The sequence below is a fragment of the Ischnura elegans genome, chromosome 10, assembly GCF_921293095.1.
Source record: "Ischnura elegans chromosome 10, ioIscEleg1.1, whole genome shotgun sequence".
Classification (NCBI taxonomy): domain Eukaryota; kingdom Metazoa; phylum Arthropoda; class Insecta; order Odonata; family Coenagrionidae; genus Ischnura; species Ischnura elegans.
The window spans coordinates 5,792,263-5,811,078 of record NC_060255.1 but is presented as its reverse complement, the minus strand read 5'-3'; the positions used below and the strand labels follow the sequence as shown (position 1 = coordinate 5,811,078).

General features: G+C 39.8%; 1 protein-coding gene across 1 annotated transcript; it reads left to right on the top strand.

Moving 5' to 3' along the window:
• Window positions 1–832: 832 nt before the first annotated feature.
• On the top strand, window positions 833–15,911 carry LOC124166654 (ubiquitin-like protein 7). The gene is made up of 7 exons (XM_046544278.1): window positions 833–1,292; window positions 1,641–1,739; window positions 1,845–1,951; window positions 2,314–2,447; window positions 10,056–10,203; window positions 12,146–12,421; window positions 14,638–15,911. The coding sequence occupies exons 1-7, from the start codon at window positions 1,073–1,075 to the stop codon at window positions 14,872–14,874; spliced, it is 1,221 nt and encodes a 406-aa protein (XP_046400234.1). The 5' UTR covers window positions 833–1,072; the 3' UTR covers window positions 14,875–15,911.
• Window positions 15,912–18,816: the final 2,905 nt, after the last annotated feature.

Here is an 18,816-nt window from a genome sequence, read left to right as displayed (position 1 = left end):
TAATGATAATGATCGTATATTATGAACGATATAAATTATTGAATGATAGTATGCCAATAAGGTGAAGTCTTCTTAATCTCATCCGGCCGCTGGGATGGTATTTAAATAAATGCCCGCCGCGCTTGAGGGGTTAATTACCGATCCTAGAGATATGAAGCTACTGCATTTGAAATGATATCGCTTTCAGAAACTCCGGTAAATATCCGCTTCCGTCACACACCTTTAGAATTTGTTTTGGAGAGCAATTTGCATTTCAGCAAAAATAACGTGTCACAGTTTCATGATGCTATTTCTACAACTATGTGAATTTTGCCAACAATAAATTTAAAAAGGTAGAGCATAACCTGCACTTCACGTGATATAAATTTCGTGGCGATACGTACAAAAAAAAGGCTTTGGAAAATATTTTCATGCTCTGTGAGATGGAAGCGGAGACATTACTGAACGCAAACCATGCTTTCCTTATATCTATTATTTACGCGTGTAGAGACACATTTTCGCCCCCAGGAAAATTTCCCCTCGTAGTATACTTAAATGTGCACCCCCACATAACGCAGTGGTTCACCATTCTTCTTTTAAAAAGCTCCAAAAGCAGGAAAAGTAGCCTCTCAAATACACGTATGTTAATGGCACATGAGCAACGGTCGGTGAAAGCAAGATGGCTAGTTGCGCAAAATTCTTCTGCCGCCCGGCTTCAGCGCCACCGTGAGGAAAGCATAGGCACTGCCAATCTATTGTATATATCTGTGATTGGACCAACCACGGACCATCGTCACAATCGTTTGGTTGCGAACGATACATCGATCACAGCATGCGATAAAAATATTTGGAACGTACCAAAACGAACCAAACGAACGAACGGTTCGTTTGCGTTCCTGATTCCCATCTGTGGTTCACGGTGGTTCCCGTTGAGGATCTAGTGGGTTGCGTGGAAAAGAAGTGTTGTAGAGGAGGCATCGGAAGGGCTAAAGCGTAGAAAAGTCTGAATAAATCTCTGAGCACCGTACTTCAATAGTGTTGAGCAGTCCTCACATTCTTATTGCTTTTGAGGTTGCTTCTAAAAGTCGCTTTAATGGTTATAAGCGTATGCAATGGTCAGGAAGACGAGCATAAAATGAGTGAGGGGGATGCCAAGCAGCCCAACGATCCGACGCAGCTGACGCTGATTTTGGCATTGTTTATTTACCCGGAGTGCTTTTTAATGAAAGGATATGTGAACAGTGAGCTGAGTACGGTGGATGACGTGAGAACGGAGGCCTCGAGACTGTCGAAAGTCCCTAAAGAGAATTTGAGTAAGTTCCAGTGGTAACATTTAGACTCGATAGGTTTTAGCGGTTAAAGTTGTTTACAATTTTCATTGATGTGAATATTGTTTTATTCACTTATTTTACTGTCAATGGTATTAGATTTTACCCAATTCTTCATCTAAAGGAGCGATAGGCCGAAAAGGTTCTCAAATGTAATTGCTTTATTTTTCCTAATTTTTTTACTGGAAATTCAATCTCTCAAAGTTAGGTTCTTGATTTATGTATTTTTACATCTTTGTAGTAATGCATTCTTGAATTCCTGTCACACCATAGTTGTCTTGATGACTTTAAAAACATTTGTTTAGAACTGCATAAAAATTTTGTTTATTTAAGTTGTCACCTTCAAGGAAGAGATTTTGAGGGATGAAGCCTCTCTCAAAACCTATGGACTTCGGACTGGAGACACATTGATGATTACGCGAAACTTTATAGGTAAAAATTCTCTGAGATCACTAGTTAGAGATCTGTGTAGATAATGCACATATCGCACATTTTTATAATGCTTTTAGTTATTTATGATGATCATATTTTTCATAGGGAAGGAACCTGAAAAGCCAAAGAAGTTGACGGAGGCTGAATTTCAGACACTGGTGAAGGCCTTCAAGGGTTTCAAGAAGGATCCCAAAAGCAAAGCAGTATTTGAGGTTCGGTCATGCACGTATATATTTATTTTCAGTGATGTCTTTCATACTTAAAATTGAATTTTCCCCTTTAGTTTATGTTGGGCAAAAGTTAGTGCAGTTTTTGACCATTTTTTCAGCTTGGGAATCTTTTAATTTTCTTATTCTTTGTTTTTAAAGTAATGTATGCATTTGTTCTTACTTTCAAGCCCAACATTAACCTGTGCACGTTTACTGATAACCAGATATAGGACCTAAGAAATGCAGTTGTTGTATGTTCATAATGTTTGATTAAGATGGTAAACATGTAATGGTTTTTAGTTTTATTGAGAGAATTTTTTAGTCTTGCCATGGTAGTACTTCATGAATTATGTTTTCGTTTTCAGAAACTTGGTGACATTGCTTTTTTTCAAAGGGTTGTGGATACTGCTCCAGGTTTGGAAGATGATGTTTGTGGCTATTCGTTGGTGAGGAATCCTCGTTTATTCATCCAAATGGGAGATCCAGACGTTCTGAGGCGGTTAGTATTTTTGGGAGTAATTTTCATCCTTGACTTTATACTGACTCTCCTTAAGCCTTTCGAGACAGTGGAGTTTTCGTCGTAGCATGACTGCTGTACTGAGCAGCAAGAGACTCTTCTTTCCCATGGTACGGAGCATTTTTGCGAGACATTCGTTAAGGTCTCCCGGATAATCACAAGCTCTCAGCTCCAGCCTTGTTCGACCCCTCCCAGCAGGGACTCCGCATTATCTCAGACTTCAAGAGTAGTTGTGCTCCCTCCTTTCCAGGTTTACGACCCTACCTGCGGTGTTGGTTCGCGGTCAACTTATGGATTGCTTATATGTATTTTTCACATGGATAATTGTTGCTTGCACGTAAATTGCAGTCTTTGAGTTGAATTCCTCATTTTTTTTCTGAGCAATGTCAAATTTGAAACGAAGTAATAAGGTCAATATTAATGCATTTAATGCAGCAACAATTTCCATGTCTATACAGAACTCGAGATATACTTAAGTAAATATTTATTGTAGAATTTCGTTTAAAAATTGTAAACTGCTCAAAAGACAAAGAATTCAATTCTTAGTTTATATTTCTTGAGAAATGGAGAAATATTTATGTCGAAACCTGACTGGATAAACAATTGTATGACCGTGGTCTCTTACCGCTAAGAGGGGTAATATATGACGAAGGGATGGGGTACCTGCTCATGGATTTCGAGGGTAAAGCCTAAACCCCACGGTGTTGTATCCCGAAACAAAGTCATCTTACACCCCCGACCGTCATGAAAGGGGGAGAGCTAGGAAACATATATATATTCGGCATTCATTCATTTGCGCAAGAAAACCTCCAACAAAAATATGCGGCTTTCGTCTCCCGGGTCAAGAAATGTCCACACGTATATTTTCATCTTTAGTAGGGAAAAGGTCAAGAAGTATATTGCTTGCATATGATGATTGTGCATTATTAGGACCCCAAGGGCCTTGCCGACCTCGGGGGCTGCCACCTACGACACCTGCCCTTAAAGCTAGGTTTACACCTGCGAGAAAAGTTGCGACATAAGTTGCGCGAGTGGTGTCGCATAGTGTAAACTCACAGATGCAATTTTTCCCAAGAGTTGGACGCGAGTTATTTTGCGAGCTCTCGCACGAGCCAGTGTCACTGTTGGTTGCGACAGTTGGTATGAAATCCGTTTACATGTGACAGCATTCGGTGCAATTTCAACTCGCGGAAGTGGTCCCTCCCGTACCATGGTCAGTAGTTTTTTTACAATGTCACGAAGTAGACGTGTGCAAACTGCCGCTACAATAGTGTTACTTGATTATTGGTATAGAGTACATAAACAGAAAAAAAGGAAGAGGAGTATCTGGGTTAAATTGATAGAAGGCAAAATTTGAGAGCTTGTAACGCCAATTGTAACCCTCTTACAACTACCAATGCTAAATCTCAGAACCCAAAAGACGAGGGTAGTACCGCGTTACATAAATTTGCTCGCGACTAGCTAACAGTGGAGAAATCATTTAATTAAAACTAAAAGAACCACGAGGATTCGTCCGGGACACCTCACGCAAGGGATCAATAAACCAAAAGAAAAGAGAATCACTTCTATAAAACAAATCGTACCACAACTTGGGCATTTATTTGACAATTGCACCTTTTGGGTTTTCTACAAAATGACAATTGCATTAAACAAAATAAGAGTTTCCCTGATCCACACTAACGACTCCAATCCACTGACATCACAATTACCCCTGCATTTGACGAACCTCACACACATGAATAAATAAATTGGAGACAAATGTCCACTGAATAGTCCCAAATATGGGTTCCCCCAAAATTACAACAATAAATTGATCTTTCCCCTTAAACCAAAATGAAACCAACAGCCACATACCTTACGCTAACACACACACAATCATACAACCCACACACTCCGAAGTCCATGCTTCATCACTGAGAATTATCTCAAGTCAGGAGAGTTCAAGTTAGGTGCGTCCAGTGGGAAGGTTGCAGGCCGAGAGAACGGTTTCCTTCGCCACGCTGACTACCTAGCACCCACAGTGTTGCCGTTTTTCCCAACACCGCGTAGCAGACGACACAATTTGTCATCTGTTCGGCCCGCGCGCGCTCTTCTCCTTACGCGCGGGTCTTTAAACTGGCATCGCAGTTGGACCGCTGGCCGCCCGTCGCCCAAGTTACTCCGCCGTGGTCAGCCGCGGAAGTAAAGTGGCGATCTTCCTTAAGACTGCCCTCAGAGAGGACCAATCTCTTCGCTGCAGTCCTGCGGCATGCCTGTAAACTTCCAATTTATCTCCCTCTCCTCTCAACATTCATGCTCCACAAACACATAAAAGAAAACACATTAACACACATCACACACGTAACGTAAGTGGCTATCTGGCCTCAATGCTCCCCCCTTTTGGGACACGCGAGACGATACCGAAGAACAACAGAAACAAGTGTAATGATTAATTACATAATGAAAGTAAAGTGGATTGAAGTCCCAAAAAGAACATACATATTCATAGTTTCAATTAATAATCTCTTTACATTATTTCCATACATATTATATACATATTTTTTTTTTATACATTAACTTCTCCCACCTGCTCTTCGACCTCCAACCTTCCCGGACGCACTTTACGCATTACAAGCTTTCACGACTTTAAGTAAATGAGTTACAAATAGAGGACTCTCAACAGTTTATGAATTTCATCAGGATGTCTGCGACAGAGCTGGAGAATCTGCTCTACTTTGTTGGGCCATAAGTCCAAAAACAGGGAGGTAAAAAACATAGTTTTCCATAGTCCAAAAACATAGTTTTGAGGGAATCGATATCAGCGAGTCAGCGGCTGATAGTATTACCCCACGTTTTCTTGCCTCTGATAAGTATAATCGTTTTTATTCGTTATATTGGCCTGTTTACGTATGTGTAAATATCCACAGTAACCAAACGGATGGCACAGTGGTACAAATGGCGAATCTAGCGGGAAAATATTATTTATCTCAAAAAACATAGATCTTTTGTCGTGAAAACATTCATAAATGCGAAATTATAGACAAAAACACAAAATAACACTATCACAGGTCTTTTCAAGGTGGATTTTATGAAAAAATTAATTTAATTTGCAAAATAATTTCATGTTACTTAACACTTACAGAAATATCAAGAAAATCATTAAAAAATTGTATAGTAATGGGCTTTTCTTAATTTAATGAACTAATTACGTTACAAATATGCTCTTAAACATAGGATGTAAACGTAAAATCGTTTTTCACAGAAAGTGAACTGCGGAACGTTAGTCACCTTCATCATTATTACTCTCCCAACTCTCTTCATTTCCGACATTTACCGACTCCACGTCCTCCATCTCTTTAACATTACTCATTTCATAGGCGCAGGTAATATTGGTTCCCTGAGAAGCTGTCTGGCATCCATCGAGAGGGAATAACAATGCCTTGGGTGCAACCAGCTAATACTGGAAACATAAGGTCAGATGTGACTAATAGTAGGTTAAAAGCACCTCTCATTGTGTCCTTTCTTGAGTATTTTAGCGCGTGATTTTCTTTGAATTTCCGAATATGCTTATTCCTTGCTTCTTGGACGTCTTCGAAAAACAATGCAATGGGGGCAATCAATCACTTTTGTCCCATGAATTATATTTTAAGTACCGTGAAAGGCATGTAATACCATGAGTATGACGCATGTATATTTCTTCTGTTTTTTTAGCATACTTCTCAAATTCACTTGTACTTATGGAGAAACCACAGGAAAGTGTGCTAAGAATTGTTCCAAACCAATGAAATAATTCCACCTCTACTCAACTAATGCCTGATGAAATGTCAGGATTCTTTTAACGTCAAAATTCTGATACTTTGTACAATTTCTTCCCGTTTATTTCGATGACCAAGGGCATCAGTGGAGATATCTGTGCCTTTATCTTTTGCACTTCTTTCCCAGTTACCTCATATATTTCATCTTCCAGAAATAATTTAATGGGTCTACAAAACCTGATCGAAGACGGCCTGGTATTCTGCCATAAGATGTTGTTTTTATCATTTGATTTTAGCGGAAGAGGCAACATAGAAATGGAAAACATATAGGAATCATCCACTGAACCTGATTCCTTCCAAAATACAAATCTCAGCTTATATTGCTTGTGGCTACTACTTCCATGTTAACTCCACTTAAATATCATCGTATATTTGAATTCATTACCAGACCGAAGGAAGTTATGAAAGTTCAATTATAATTTTCTTCAAATTTTATAAGAATAGCTGATACTAGTAAAGTAGTAAAATTGTACATCCCAATCTACTTGAGAGAAAATTTGTGCCACTGAAGTGGTACAATGCATAGCTATATGTTTGGCGCTGTACTATCTATGCACTATCTTCGTCATACAATCTCTATTTTTTAGGTGACTCTTATCATTCTCTGATGTATTTATTCTTCTTGCTAATGTCACGCAAAGATTCCTGATTTTTCACTCTGCTTCTGTAATCTTTCAGGGTCACATTCCACAATATTTCGCTTTCTTCATATAACGTAATATATTTTTTTGTCTCTATAGAGACAAAATGGTCGGACTTATAAGTCCGACCATTTGTAACTGCTTTGCTCAAGGGGATTTTCTATCCTTTTCCCTTCATCCATCTACAAAACAACATGACACAAAAAAAAACAAAAAACAACAAATTACAGGAGACTCGAGAGACAACACAACTACACTTCAGCCCAACTTCCGCAAAATTGTCGGGAAATATCTCCCACGGTTTGATCAGGCGACAGTGCGAGCGCGAGAAATTGCTAGAGCTAAGTTTCATGTTTAGACTTGCGAGTCGAAGTGTCAGACACTCCGCCGACCAGCTCGCGACACTGCTCGCCGACCCGTTTACACTTGCAATTTTGACTGTCAGACAGTAAACTCGCGCAATTTCTCGCAGGTGTAAACCTAGCTTAAGGGCTGGGTCCCGCAATTCCATCCGAGGCTTGTTCGATCGAACTCCATGTTTTCAGGGAAGAGATAGTTGGTAGGGTTTCCCTCTTCCATTCCAACAGTGCTTTATACGTGACACCATCATGTGGACTACCTTTCGTCTGGCTCCTACCCTTTGACCTATCTGGCATGGGTTGCCTTACCAGGAATAATTGTGAATTGATCCTGCCAGCACAGTTTTAGGGGTCATAGGAACGCGCAAGCCTTTTCACCGCAACAAGGTTGTAGCCCAAGGATGGAAAAGTTTCAGAAGGAAGGAGAGGTAGGCACGTTATGCCAAAGTTAAGTCGCTGTTGCGCAGCGAAAGAGGGCAAGCCATGTCTAAAATTAAGGCTAAAGATGGAAGGATGCTAACCGAACAAGAAGAGGTTCAGTGTAGATGAAAGGAATATGTGGAGGATCTTTATGACGGAAGGAACAGGCCTGAAAGATTGATTATAGAGAAAGAAAGTGAAATGGTGGAAGATAATCTTGTGCCGGGGATCTTAGATGCAGAAATCGAGAGAGCCATTTGTGATATGAAGGCTAGAAAAGGAGTGGGGATGGACAATATCCCATGTGAGCTGCTGTAGAATCTAGGGAGGGTAGTAAGAAAAGGTTTTTTGAGGTAGTTCGCTGAATGTATGAGGAGGGTTGTTGGGCAGAAGATTTTGTGAAGACGGTTCTAATTCCACTAACGAAAAAGAAGAAAGCTGTTTAATGCGGAGATTATGGGACTATTAGCCTAATATTGCACGTGGCAAAAGTGGTCTTGAGGATATTGAACAGATGAATGGAGGCGAGGGCAAATTAGTATCAGTTTGGTTTTAGAAAAGGGAAGTCAACTTGTGATGCAATGCGATGAGGTCCCTGGTGGAGAGGAACCTAGAATATGACCTGGACATGTATGCCTGCTTTGTAGATTTTGAAAAAGCATTTGATAAAGTGAACTGGGTGAAGTTAATGGATATTCTCAAGAAAATAGATGTAGATTGGAGGGATAGGCGACTGATTCGTAATCTGTGTATGGCCCAGACTGCGCAAGTGAAGGTAGCGGACGGAGAATCTGTTTGGCAGGCGTGGGCCGAGGAGTGAGACAAGGCTGTCCTCTATCGCCGCTGTTCTTTAACGTGTACACTGAAGAGATGGTAATGGAAGCGTGGGATGAGTTAGAAGCTGGAGTGAAAGTGGGAGGAATGATGTTCAAATTAGTGAGATACGTGGATGATCAGGCATTGATTAAGTAATCAGTGAGGGGGCTTCAGGCTCTAGTGGACGCGTTATACGAGCACTGCAAGGAATATGGGATGAGGATTAGTCACAAGAAGACCAATGTTATGCGGTTTTGTAAAGCCTCACGAGTGAAGAATGTTAGCCTTGAGATAAAGGTGGGTGGTGAAAAACTTGAACAGGTGGAGCAGTTCAACTATTTAGGCAATATGGTAGAGGAAAACAGATACAGGAGAAAAGCAGGAGAAGCATCTTCCAATATCAGGGAAGTAAAGAGAGAAACATCATTATCTGCATTCATTTTTTTGCCTAAAACATACGTGTTATCAATTCTCAGCGTATTTGGGTGAAGTATTGGTTCACTTGCGTGACTTCCCAAAAATTATACCCCAAAATGTGTACCTTAACCTCATTTAGTTTTCGTGTCTCTTTCTCCATCACATTCAAAAGTATCATTAACATAGAGAAAAGATACTTTTTATGTTAGTACTGAAATTTAGTTGCGTTGCCGTTATTGTAAAATAAGTAGTAGCGTGGAAAGGACAATGCAAATGGCTAATTTCTAATGAAAGTCTGCAGAGAAGAAGAGAGTCAATTTTATAGTAATTGCAGCACCTCACACCTGGTAGGCATCAACGGCATTGATGACGACGCATCTTCGATTAAATCATCGGCTGAGAGGTAGATGGAGCGCCGTACCTGGACAGACACCCGAGAAGAATATAATTCGATCATTATTTAGTTTCTCTCTCTTTCGCACTAATATTTATTTCTGTTTATGGCGCACCCTGCACAAGCGCTCGACAAATGCCCACCAAATCAAAACCGCTCATCTACTACTACAAGGGCTACTAGATGAGCGGATTCGATTCGATGGGCGATTGTTGAGCATTTGTGCAGTGGAGGTGTTGATATACTTTGTGGTGGAGACAGTTATTTTAAACGGGCTTCATGTTTTAAATTACCAAAAAAAGAGGTTTTCTTGAACAACAGTGTTTGGTGCTGATGCAATTGTGATGATGTTCCTCTTGGCAATATGCATCAATGAGAGTCTTCATTGAATTGAACCTCCTTTGCCAATACCTGGTGAAGTGCTTCAAAGTATCATGCTCATTGTGGAACTACCATTTTCTGAGAGTCATGGACCGACCATACCTTTTGTAATACAAGGCTTTCTGATGATATTGGGGAAACTTGAACAAATTTCCATTTATTCTCAGTTCACACGTTGGTAATATTTCTGCATTTTTCTGGTTACATATTCATTAGTATTTACATAGTTATGATATGGCAGCTGTTGGAGATGATCCAGAATTTTTAACGTAGCTGCCTTAGTATTTTTTTATACAAACTTATGATTAGTGAATTTACAAATATGTACATATTTCATTATGTGCCAACCACATCCATAATTTCTGCAGGGCCATGGAGCATCATCCCTGGGTTGTAGTGGCTGCTTGGAATTTCATCGCGATCGTGGAGGAGGAGAGGGTTAACATGCCCGATGCCCCAGAGTCCTCCACCAATCATACTGCTCTTAGTGATGATGAAGACAGAGAGGCGCCGCAGGTATAGTTTATGATGATCCTAAATTATCGTGCTATTTTCTCCATTTTTCCTTTTCCATTTTTGCTACATCAAGGTGTACGTTTATTTCAATGCATTCACGACTAAATGTGCAAAATAGTAACTCTCTTTTACTTTTTCATCTGAAAATCTTCCCACAACACGCACGACGAATCCCAGCCTCTTCATGCAAGGCTCCACCGTGAAAATCTTAAAACTGTTGGAAGGGTGCGGGCCCGCCACCTCGAAGTCGCGGGTCGCACGCTTTAAATTGTGTGGGTTCTTACCCTTGGTGTCGGGAAGCAAATATTCACACAATAATATTTTATCTTTTTACTCAAAGTTTATTTCTATTCAAAAGCCAAATTTCCAAATTAGTTCAATGAAAATACATTAAATAATTATGAATTTGTTCGTCTAGAATAGCCAAAAGTTAAGATATTACCAATGTCTCGGGAAAGAGAGGAGCTGCTGGTGATGGTACGAGTAGATAGCGCGGCGCTTAGGCATAGCATGGGCCATACGGCCTGCGCTTCATTATGCCATTATATAGGGAAGTGGAACCAGGATGTTTTCGACTATGAGGAATGGGAAAAGGAAAGGAGAAGAGGAAGGTTAGGCATTTTTGAAAGTGAAAAAGTACAAATCCAGAGGCATAGTTTTTCATAGCTAGCTATTCTGATACGTCACACAACAACATGTTTGTGTGTATTTTGGGAATGGAAATCTTTCATTTCCGGATCACTACACTGTGAAAATTCAGACACTTCTTAACTCCCCTGGCACCCTGGTCCATCCATTTTCCCATTCACAAGGTCTTTAGCCAAAGCTGAATTTTGTATATGTATGTGTATACATATATAGTTAGTAATATATAGTTATGTCTCTCCTGACATCACATGTATGGTGATGTCAGGAGAGACTAACACTTTCATTGCTGCGTTTGCATTCACGGCACATGTTGTGTTTGTTAAATTTTTAGTTAACCTGCGGCCTATGTTTGTAATAAACTTAACTACAGAAGGTAAAAGCAAATGACGAACCTTGATGTTGCAATGTAAGTTCTCACGTTAATGATCATATTTGCCCTGTACTAATCACTACATATCTTGTAAATACTGCTCTTGAAGTAATTTAAAGACAATATGATTCTACTTTTGGCTCAATATGAGAGTATTTATAGCGATAATTAATGTAGCAACACGACCTGGCGGACAACACCGATTGTTTATTTACCTTGAGCTGTTGCCCTAACAATATGCCCGAAAATTATCGGACATCATTTCTTAGTTTAAGTTGGGTCTCATTATGCAACCTGAGTGGAAAACTGGCGCTGTGCCATCATCTACTAGAACTTGACGACGGAATCACCCCCCACCACTTATGTAGGGTCGACTGAGAATTGCATGTAGGGGCCTCTTACGATGTAGGGACGGATATGTAGGGTCGACTAAGAATATGGCCCTTAGTCCCCGCATGTGGCTCTATGCATGAACGTTCTCTGATACCAATTATAAAATTTCAAAGTCAGTGTGATCAACAATTTTGTATAGAAGGTAGTGTCATCAGCAAATAAACGATTTTCACCATGTCTTTTTTAAAATCTAGATATAATGTGTAATAGGGCACATTTTAATTGGCTTTCTTAACAATGAGTGCAGATCAATCAATTTATGCTCAATATTTGTAATGGAAGCTGTAATTGATTTGAAAGATCATATCATCACGAGTATTAATTTTGATCGACAGCCCTAATTGTAGCAATTTTTTTCCTGTGAAATTCAGAGCACTCTGCTGCCAGCAACATGTGTGGCAACTTATGTAAACCCATGTCATGACTGACAGCGCATCTTGTGGCCAACTGGAGAATCTGGTATTGTAGTGCATTTTTGAGTTCAATTCATCCGTGGGTAAAGCTATTTGTCATTCATTTAATCTGCTACAGTCTCCTGATCAACTGCCATCCAACACTCCTGGCATTGGTCCACGCCTCCGCGATGAGCCTGTGGTCACTGCCACGCAACTGGCGGCTGCCCTTGCCGCTGCCTTGGGAGGGCCGTCTACTTCGAGGTCTCCTCCACCAGCACCAGTCATGCCCCCAGTGTCAACTCGCACGCCCATGTTTCACCCTCCGTCTTCAGGCCATGACTTTGTGACCCCAGAAATGTTCAATGAAGCAGTTCGACGTGCATATGCAAATATGCCCTCTAGGTCTCAGGATGTAAGTACTTAATATGACTGTTGTCAGCATATTGTCAATCTCTATGTACGAGGTGTGTTCAAAAAATATCGCGACTTTTGTGTTTTTTCAAAAATTATTTATTTATTCATGAATATCTATTTTGTCCCCTTCAAAGTAATCCCCATGAGATATTATACACTTGTGCCAACGGTTTTTCCAATCTTCGAAGCACTTCAAAAAATCATTTTTTTTTATCTTGTTCAGCTCCTCCTTCGATGCCGTCTTTATCTCGTCAATCGTAGCGTAACGTCGTCCTTTCATGGGTCTCTTCAGTTTAGGGAACAAGAAAAAGTCACAGGGGGCCAGATCTGGGGAATACGGTGGCTACGGCATCATTAGTGTGTTGTTTTTGGCCAAAAAGTCGCGCACAAGCAACGATGTGTGAGCAGGGGCGTTATCGTGGTGCAAAAGCCAATTTTTGTTCTTCCACAAATCTGGGCGTTTCTGGCGGATTGCTTCGCGCAAATTGCGCATAACTTGTAAATAATATTCCTTATTGACCGTTCTACCCTGTGGCAAGAACTCATGATGCACCACGCCCCTGCAATCGAAGAAAACTGTCAGCAAAACTTTCACATTCGACCGAACTTGGCGCGCTTTTTTCGGTCTTGGTTCGTGCGGCGGCTTCCATTGAGATGATTGAGCTTTGGTTTCCACGTCATAACCATAAACCCACGATTCGTCACCAGTTATGACCCTCTGCAGCAAATTTGGGTCGGCGCGGACCCAAACCCAACCCGACCCGTCTAATGCCCAAATCATTGATAAAAATCGAATGGCACGAGCCAATCGATATGTTTAGTTCCTCAGCAACTTCTCTAACGGTGATTCGACGATTGGCCAATACCATTTTCTCCACTTCATTAATTTTTTCGTCTGTTGTTAAAGTGCTCGGGCGTCCGGCACGCTCTTCGTCGTTCACATCTTCTCGGCCTTCTGAGAACATTTTGTACCACCGATAAACGTTGCTTCGGTCCAAGGTAGCATCTCCGTATGCCACAGTCAACATTCGGAATGCATCCGCGCACTTAATTTCGTTTTTCACACAAAATTTGATACAGGTTCTTTGATCCATGGTAAAAATCGAAGACGATCCAAAACACGTGCAAGCAAAGCAGCTGTCAACAATTAAGTAAACATTCAAAATGGCTGAGCTTGTCGGCATAAGTGACAGACATGAGTACCAACATAACGCCACCAAAAAATCGAAATTCGATTATACGTAACCCGCGAAAAATTCAAAATTCGCGATACTTTTTGAACACACCTCGTATGCTACACATATTTATTTTAGGAGTAGGTTTGTGTTTCTACTATTCTCACTTCAGTCATTCCTCGTGTAGCACTTGCATAGATGTGCTGTGGAGTTTCATCAAATGATGGATGCCGGAAAATAATATGTTGGGACCGCAATATTCAAAACGATCAATGTGGGAAAAAGATACTTCGGGGAATGGTAGATGCAGGAAAAAATTACCTTGCCCTTATGGAACTTTATTAGGGACTTGGAACAAAGAACGATGAATGCGGGAAAACGATCAATGCAGGAACGATAGATCGAGGTTCAACTGTAAACCACTGTTGCTGTAAAGATATTGTATGCTTGAGTTTGAATTACTATTGCTCAAAATTGTCTGAATGATTTTCTGTTCTAAAAAGCCATCTGAAACGAATAAATGAATTCAATGGTGCTGGGGAAATGGTTACTTTGTTGTAGGGGATTCGTAATGTAGAAGTTCTTTGCTGGTTGCATTTTCCCAGTATGAGCCAGGAATTCATATAAATTGAAGACATGAGTAACAAATGTAACAGCTGCAATGGACTACTGTTGGGATATTTTATGGCGGGAAAGAAAGATGTGATCGTAATAACAAATAAAACAGGTTTGACCTGGAGCTTCTGGGTGCCAAGTGTTGTTCCTTTAGGCCAGAAATAATGACCATTCAACTAGTGCTATGGGCCAGTTGAGGACTGTTATTCACTCATGCTCGTCCACTGGGCTATGCCACCTCTGTAGGCTCTTATCAGCATGGCATCACCATCCAGTTCTTGGTTATTGCATTCCCATGTCTAATTAGTCGAGCCATTAAATGGGGATGCTGCTCTCAAAAATTGAAATCAATTAAACTATCAGCATTTTTTTCTTGGTTGGAAAGGAGTTTATTTTTAACTGGAATAAAATTTTGTTTTGTAAGGGTGCATCGTCCAGTCGAAGGGTGCCTGAAGGCCCTCCAGAATTGTCTCGAGAACAACTCGCTCATCAAATGAGCCAATTGCAAGAATTGGGGCTTGTGGATGAGGCTGTTAATCTAAGAGCCCTGAGGATCACGGGAGGGGATGTCCAAGGAGCCGTGGACTTGATCTTTGGTGGTCTCTGGCTTGGTGATGAAGGCCCTGAAGTCGAAGTGGAGAGCATGCAGGAATCGGAGTAATCTGGAAGAGGCAGTATCATTTGGTTGAGCAATGAGTAAAGTGTTGCTCCCATGTTTCTGTTTGTTTCTTGTTTTGTCTTGCGGTGTATGTACTGTCTTAGATCATCAGTGTATAGACATATGTGTTCATTGTATCTCAGCTTGAAGATCTGAATAGAGGGAGAATTTTGAGGTACAATGGTTAATGTAAACTCAGCAAATTTAAACTTTTTTAAATTGTTTTACTGAGTGATTCATTGGTATTATCATCTTCGTATCGTATTGATCTCAATCTTGGTTTTTATCTAAGTTTCATTTTTCTTTCTAGGTATATTTAAAATTTGATGTTTATTAATTTCTATCTCAATTATAAGTGATTATTTTCAGAATTTTCGTCCTAATTATTATGATGTATTCATTGAAATAATTCACTTCTAGGTACATACTTTTGTCCTGAATTTTGCCAGAGACCATTCATCCCTCTGTTGGGTTAATTTTTAGGCTTCCATATTGTTCTTTTCCTGAATGTGGACGCATCATTGTGGATACATGTAAATGAGAAGTGCTGCTTTGTAACCTTGTTTCATTGTTACTAAGCATCTTCTCCCTGAAAAACAAGTGTGATGTACCAATTGCCATTATACAGGTGTGTAATATGTATCACTCTCCAAGTTGATGCACGTAACAAGTGCAGGTATTTGTTTCTTACTGGAACTTTGGCTCATTGCTTATGCATTCCATGTCTGCCGATAGTCAGCTGACTTGATCAGCTTGTGCCGCTGATGTAACTTTCATTTAACTGTTTGCACATGCCAGAAGAATTTCTATGTGAAGACCTATGTCAGATTAATGTTATGGCTGTTGAAAGATCTCACCTACCATCTCAATTAATTTAAAATCAAATTTTCAAAATGAAGAAAGACTGCCTCTATTTCTCCTATTCACCATTTTCCTCATAATTATATACTACATGTTTCTTTCTCCAGCTCTTACTTCCGTGTACTCTGTGTTCTTTGTCAGCATAATTGTTTTTGGGGATTAAAAATTTATCCTCGCAACAGTGTGTTCACTTTATTAAATGCATGAATTCAAAAGAAGCAAATGGTTGCATTTATGCATGTAATCTTTTAAAATTTATTATTATTTATCTGTTAATGACCATCCACCAATATGATAGAGATTCAAAGCAATTTCTCTCAATGGTGATATTATATACATATGTTAATACATACGTTATCAGAAAAAAAGCGGGAGGCATTCATTTTATCCATGACATTTTTCCCAACCTTCCTTTCCCTTGCTCTTTTGAAGAAGGCAGCCCCCCCAGCAACACCTATGCTTACCATCCATTCATTTGTGATTCATTGAGGACATTATTGGAGTGAAAGCTCCCTAGATGGAGTACTCCCAACAAAAAAAAACTTGGAAAAAGAGATAAATTTAGACAGCACAATTTTTCACTTAATTTCTTTGCAGCATAAAGGCCTGTTTACACGGTACATTAACACGTACGGGTTAACGTCTAAATGTATAAATGCGAGAATGAACGCCAAAATGCACCGTGTAACCACCCAACTTGTGCGCATGAATGTACAGAAAATAGAACCTGTTCTAATTTGGTTCATGCATTCGTTCATGTTCCGTTCCAGTCCACAAAAATCATTCATGCAAACAGACATTAACTCGTACGCGTTAATGTATCGTGTAAACAGGCCTTGAGAATGCTATCGGTTACAAGATTGAACCATGAGGAGCCAGGAATCAGTAAAATGAAGAGGCCTGAAGAGGAAGAATTTTGGAGTGAAAGCAAGAGGATGTATAGACAAGATGTATGAACAGTAATGGTGAAGTTGGGATAATGCTGAGAAAGAGTTGGAGTGGATGTGAAAATTTTCCTGCAGTACAGAAAGGATAATTATGGTAAAAATAGAGACTAAACAGGTAGGTACTGTAGTGTTACAGGTTTACATACCTATGACACTCAAAGGACAAAGAAACTTAAAGATGTCAATGAAAGTAACATGGAAAAAATCGAACAGGTGAGAGAAGAAAATCTTTTGTGTAAGGTGATAGGAAGGTCAGGTGACTGATCAAAGGCCAAGATGGAAAGTAAAAAATAGGAAATCAAAATGATAGAGGAGAAAGGCTCCTCACAGAGCCAAGTTAGTGGTTGCCAACTCACTGTTTAAAAATCACATGAGAAGTTATGTAGAAAACATCTCATTTGCCACAAACAATGGACTTCATTTTAGTGAAATTGAAGCTACCCAAAGGCAGAAGTCGACAGTTACCATTATCTGGTGATGATGAAATGCCATCTTGAATTAAAGAAAGCAGAGAAGAATAAATGTCAGGTAAAAAAATTACAGATTAATAAAAGAGTTACAACATCAACAGACAATTCAAGAAGCAGTGGAAAATACAATATGAGTAGATCTCACTGAGAAGTTAGTGTAGAATGTAGTTAGTGTACAAAAATTATTTAAAGTTGACTGTAAGAAGCCACCTGAGAAGTTCTGGGAAGAAGAAAAGTTGAACCGGGGTATTTTCATGCAGGGGAACGATGCACCTGGGTAGAGGTGTTGAGATTGAAAATATGTGTCAATTTGGGCGAACTGCCCTTGGTTTAAACATGGTTAAAAATCTAATGCTAAAACTATAACTTAACCCAATAAAACATTACAATACGTCTGTTCATAATAAGTAACAAGCAACAACTGATAGCATACTACCAAATTCCTGTAGTACGCTTTAAAATTGTACAAGTTGACGTGATTGAATGACAAGAATCTTTGTCATCCATCTGGATCTCTTGGGAAAAAATGACAAGAATTCTCACCATCCGTACGCAACGTGAAAAGAAAAACTCAGAGATCACGATAGAAGTCCTACTCCCCATTGAAGAAAGGAGAAAGTACAATAATGCAAAAAATGAAGAAGGATAGGTTTGATAAAAGAAAATATGGAACCAGATTTGTTGCAAGAAAAATGGATGAAGAACTTCCACAAATATTTTCAAAATAACCTTGCTCAGGGGAAAGTTCATCTACATAATACCATGCACCTCAATAGGCAGGGGTATAAGGACACCGGCTGTTAGCAAATAAAAATACATAAAACGCTCTAACGAAGTTCTGCCTAGCAATTCTTTAAGTATATTGTTCGGGGGAAAAACAAACTACAGTACCTATCTGTTAGGCAAAATGTCTCCCTTGATTTATTGTTTCCGTCAGACATTGAAAAATAGAGGGGTTCTAATACAATATTCTCCCATATCATTGGGAAAGGTACCTATCTACTATCAGTTGTTCAAGACAAACTAAGACTAGTGCACAGCCTCTATAGCAGCTCTTGTTGAAGTCAGAATAGTGAGGAACCATTTCAAGGAATGCAACACAACAAGGGACATGAATGGAAATCTTCTGATTGAAAATGAAGATAGGGAAGGATACCAGGCAGAATTATACATCTGGAGCAAACAGCACAAAAATAATCAGAGAGGAAAGTGGAGTAGAAAAGGATGACTTGGGAGCCAGCATCTTAAGATCAGAATATGACACTACTGTGAGAGACGTGCAAAGGAAGAAGGTTGCAGGAATATTTAGGGAATCAAACCATGGAGCTGCGGGATTCTGAGAGACCACAATGCCATCCAGGTTCATTATCACCTCATGGCATTTTTACCAAGGTTCACAATGCTGGATGTTTGGTCCTTGTGGTCCACCAAGGGTGGCAAAACAAGGGAATAAGAAAAAGCGCTGCAATGGGGTTGACCTATCGGTTGTGGCTTCTATTTTTAATGACTGAGTGATTTACCTGAGACTGGATGTGCCACAGTTGCTTCTTCTTAAAAAAAATTATTGCATTTTGAAAGGGACTGACAAGAGTTACTATAATTTTCTGTATGGATATCAAATTTTTACATGGATATTGTAAGAATTTTTGCGATCACATTAATAGCAT